General features: G+C 42.5%; 1 protein-coding gene across 1 annotated transcript; it reads right to left on the minus strand.

The window, feature by feature from the left end:
* Window positions 1-1783: 1783 nt before the first annotated feature.
* On the minus strand, window positions 1784-3994 carry LOC133886525 (protein FAR1-RELATED SEQUENCE 5-like). The gene is made up of 2 exons (XM_062326200.1): window positions 2322-3994; window positions 1784-2246 (listed from the first exon to the last, which is right to left on the minus strand). Exons 1-2 carry the CDS (start codon window positions 3992-3994, stop codon window positions 1784-1786), a joined length of 2136 nt encoding a protein of 711 aa, XP_062182184.1.
* Between the last annotated feature and the right edge of the window lie 231 nt (window positions 3995-4225).

A 4225-nucleotide genomic window follows, 5' to 3' on the forward strand; every position in this document is an offset into this window, starting at 1 on the left:
CCAGACCCCAACCGGTGCTGCCCTCGTCGGCGCCGCTTCCGACGCTGCCTCCGCCTCCCCCGCCGCCGCCGCCGCTTAGCCCCACCCCGACCACAAGGTCCTGGACGACCAACTCCTCCTCGATCTCTGCGTCCGCGTTCTTGCCCCCTCCGCCCTTCGTCGCCGCCTCCAATGTCGTCGAGCTGGGACTTCTGGGACCCCTTTGCGCCCTCCTTTTCTCGCTCTGCCAATGAGGATGCCGACTGGGACGCCGCCGCCAGCAGCGTCGTCGACGCCCCCAACGCGCCTCTCTCTTCTCCCCTCGTCTCATGGTTTTTGCTTGGTTGATGGATGTGTGAGCTCACATTTCTGCCAATGGATGCATGTTCAGACAAAGAAAATGTGGACCGGCGATGGTAGACTTGTTTTCGTCCATTTAAAGTGTTGAATTCAATTCTGTGTTAGTGAAGATTCATTGACTTATTTGTTGAACTGCAGATTTGAAGATGTAATTTGTCTGGTTCAGATTGTTGGCAATGGCCAAGTGGTTTCTACTGCATTGCCTGAGAGCAAGATCTCTGAGCAAGTGTCTGCTGCTGTTAAGGCTTTCATGACAGCTAACCTTCCTCATGAACTGATCGAGCTTCTCTTGGATAACATCTGAAGCATATATAGAAAGAGCTGAAGAGTTTGCATTCCGTGTTGAAGAAGATGCTGTTTAGAGCCAGGTTGCTAAGGCCCTGTTACGTGAAGGTTTAGTCAGTGAAGCAATTGAGTCCTTCATTCGCACAGATGATGCAGCACATTTCCTTGATGTCATTTGTGCTGCTGAGGAAGCCAATATGTACAATGATTTAGTTAAGTACCTTCTGATGGTAAGGCAAAAGGCAAGAGAGCCCAAATCTTGTAGAGTGAAGTGTCGAGGGAGAAACTGCTTGATGTAGCTGATAGCCGAAATGTTGTGTCTGTTTGCTGTCTGTAGCCTTCATAATATTTGTATGCTCATGTCATGTATCCGAATAACTATTGCTATCTTTGTATGTTAAATTTCCGTGATGTTGTGTTGAAATAAGAAAAAGGATATTGAATCATCTGGGTGTCGATAATGTTTTGATTTGTTGTATCAGTTTCTCTGGAGCCCGGAGTTCCTTTTTGTGATTTAATTCTAGTTGCAAGATATAAGCATGGAGGCTGTTGCAAGATATAAACTGAACATATAACAGAGAAAGCAGTGTTTGAAGTTGTCTAATGGACATCTTGTCCTTAATGCCAAGAAGAATGGAAATGGAACTATTAAAGCCAAGTATCCAGTTTTGTCATCGTATATTTACAATCAAGTTGTGTAATCCTTTTAGAGAAAATGAAAAACTTGGTTTAAATTGGTTTCAGAAATATTTTATGGAGATCATGACAACCTTATTCTACACCATGTTTCAAACATGCCTTCAGATTTTGTAAAAGAGCTTTTCTGACCCAAACACACTCGAGGTTATAAATTTGCAAATCAGAGCAGCTCACATCATTCTGACCCAAACAAATATGTGTGTTTCAGATTTTGTAAAAGAGCAGCTGAGAGCTGCCCCCTTGTACTGGTGTACTATAAGCTTATAGTATAAAATATTGGATTGAAGTACCAACCATGTACATCATAATAAAACTCAAAATAGGACTGCAGCTTCTAGTCACAGCTTCTACTCATCATTTCATACAAAAGCTTTCAAACGCACTAGTAAAGACACTTCCACCACATCAAAATTAACCTAGCCAAAAGCGCAAAATGGCAGGTATCATGAAACCCCAATTATCATTCTTGTTTTTCTTTGCTTGGACAGGTGCGGGTATCATGAAACCCCACTTGCTTGCATGTCTTGCATTGGCGTGCCACTCTTTTGTTAGCTTCTTTCTTCTTATTTCTTTGAACACCTTGATTCATCTCCTTCGCCCTCTTAATTCTCTTGCTTCTCCCCCTCGAATTAATATCATTTGGTGGGTGTATGTTGACTTCGGTAGGAATGTTGCATCCAATAAAAGCCTCGTATTCCTCTTGCCTAGTTTGCTTAATAGCCGGAACCATATGTTGTAGAGGTGCCTCAAGGTTGAACACACTCGAGGTTAAGAACTCAATTCCTTCAATTGAGTGCCTAGCCATTTGAATGAGATCTTCGAACTTATTGCGAACAGTCGAAATCTTCTTTCTCATTGCCGCATCCAATGGATCAGTGGGCTTCTCTTCTAGTGGATTGCCTTGGTCATCATAAATACTCTCCCTACAAAGGAAATAAGTGCCATCAGTCAAATTAATTTCAGATGTCTATGCAACAATTTGTTAAGCTTATTTGTACCTTTTACACCTTTTTCCCCATCTTTTCATAATGTAGTACGCGGGAAGCTCGTTTTGATTTTCACCTCTCAGTACTAGAATAATATGGCGACATGGGATACCTTTTGACTGAAATAACTTGCATGAACAATCAGCTAGCATGGTTTCCTTTTCGTAACGGACCTCCCTAACCTTAGTAGGGCCATCTCTAAGGGACACAACTTTTACATTGTCATCATGTGAAATACCTTGAACACAACAGCTGTCTCTTGCGGCAATAACTTCACGCTGAAATTGCTCAAACACTGCATATGTGAATACTACACTTCCTTGTTTCTCAATTGCCCACGGTGTTATAAGTTGAGGTGTCGTATGAATGCTAGTGTTATCCGCCATCAACTCCTCCTGTCGTTGGCATTCTAAAGCTGTATCAAATCTAAGCCAGAACTCAACAAAAGCAAGCTTGCGATGAATGAAACGGTTAAAAAACGAATTTGCACTTTCCGACCGTGACGTGGTTCGGAGAATGCCTGCCAAAGATATGTCCATAAAATAAGCTGGTATCCATGACTCTCGAATGTCAAATCTATTAGCAAACCACTCGTTCCCCTCTAGCCCAAATTCTGAAATGATAGAACTCCACTGTGACTCAAACTCAGCCGGGGTTTCTGATCCCCAAACACACAAGTTTATCCTATTCCAAAACTCAGGGTCTTCTCTAACTGCCGGACCAACCTTTTCGGGCACTTTTTCCATGATATGCCACATGCATAACCTATGAACCGTGCTTGGAAGAACTGCAACAATAGCATTTGCTATGCTCTTAGCTTCATCGGTGATTATGAGTCTAGGTGCTACCCCTCCCATTGCTCTAAGGAATGTCTCAAACAACCAAATGTATGAATCAGTCTGCTCATTTGCTAAGAATGCAGCACCAAAAAACACACTTTGCAAGTGGTGGTTGACTCCCGTAAATGGTGCAAAAATCATGTTGTACTGATTAGTGGTGTATGTAGAATCAAAGGATAATATATTACCGAAGTGACTGTAGTTTTTCCTACTTGTTGCATCTGCCCAGAACACATGCACCAACTTACCCTGATCATCTACGACAAAGTCATAGAAAAAAGCTGGATTGACTTCTTGCTTTCTAGCTAGCTGGGCCACAAACATTTGAGCATCTGCGTTCTTAATTTTATACCTTAAGTCACGGTAATAATTCTGTAAGTCCCTCTTTGTGCATCCGACATTCTCGAACCCACCCTCGCTGACTTGAAGGAGCCTGTATGCCTGGGAGGTGCCTATGCTTGCTTTGTGGCATGTGTATAGTGTATTCTTTGCCCTCTCACTGACTTCACGATTTGATCTAATCAAATGAAGTTTATCGGGAGACACAAGACCATGGTTATGCTGTTCAACCCATGAGTCTATCTTGTAAGTGTTATCACCGCACAACCTGACGAAGATATGCGCTTGACATCCACATCTACTGGACTTCATCTTATGCCTTTTCTTCGAGGGATCAACATTCTCATTACCCTTTTCTTTGAATCCTTCCCTATTGCACAAGAAGCGCTTGGTTCGTACCACTGCATTTTGTAACTTCTTTTGCTGCCCAACACGGACTCCAAAACCCACACGGTGTGCATAGGACTTGTAGAATTCCTCCACAGCCTCAATACCTTCAAATGCCATACCTACTTTAGGCTTAAATTCCTCGTCACATTCGGGTACATAAGATGAACACTGCAACATAACAAATGAATTGCAATAAGCACATCTTGCATAATTCACTAAATCAAAGAACATATGAAAAATCATAACACTTACACAAAGAGGAATGCTCCCTGTCTTTTTGGGTGAACTTAATCCATCCTCATTCATTAGATGCATTTGCAAGGATTCGACTGATTCCATCACTACACA

This window comes from Phragmites australis, chromosome 12 (genome assembly GCF_958298935.1).
Source record: "Phragmites australis chromosome 12, lpPhrAust1.1, whole genome shotgun sequence".
NCBI classification, from domain to species: domain Eukaryota; kingdom Viridiplantae; phylum Streptophyta; class Magnoliopsida; order Poales; family Poaceae; genus Phragmites; species Phragmites australis.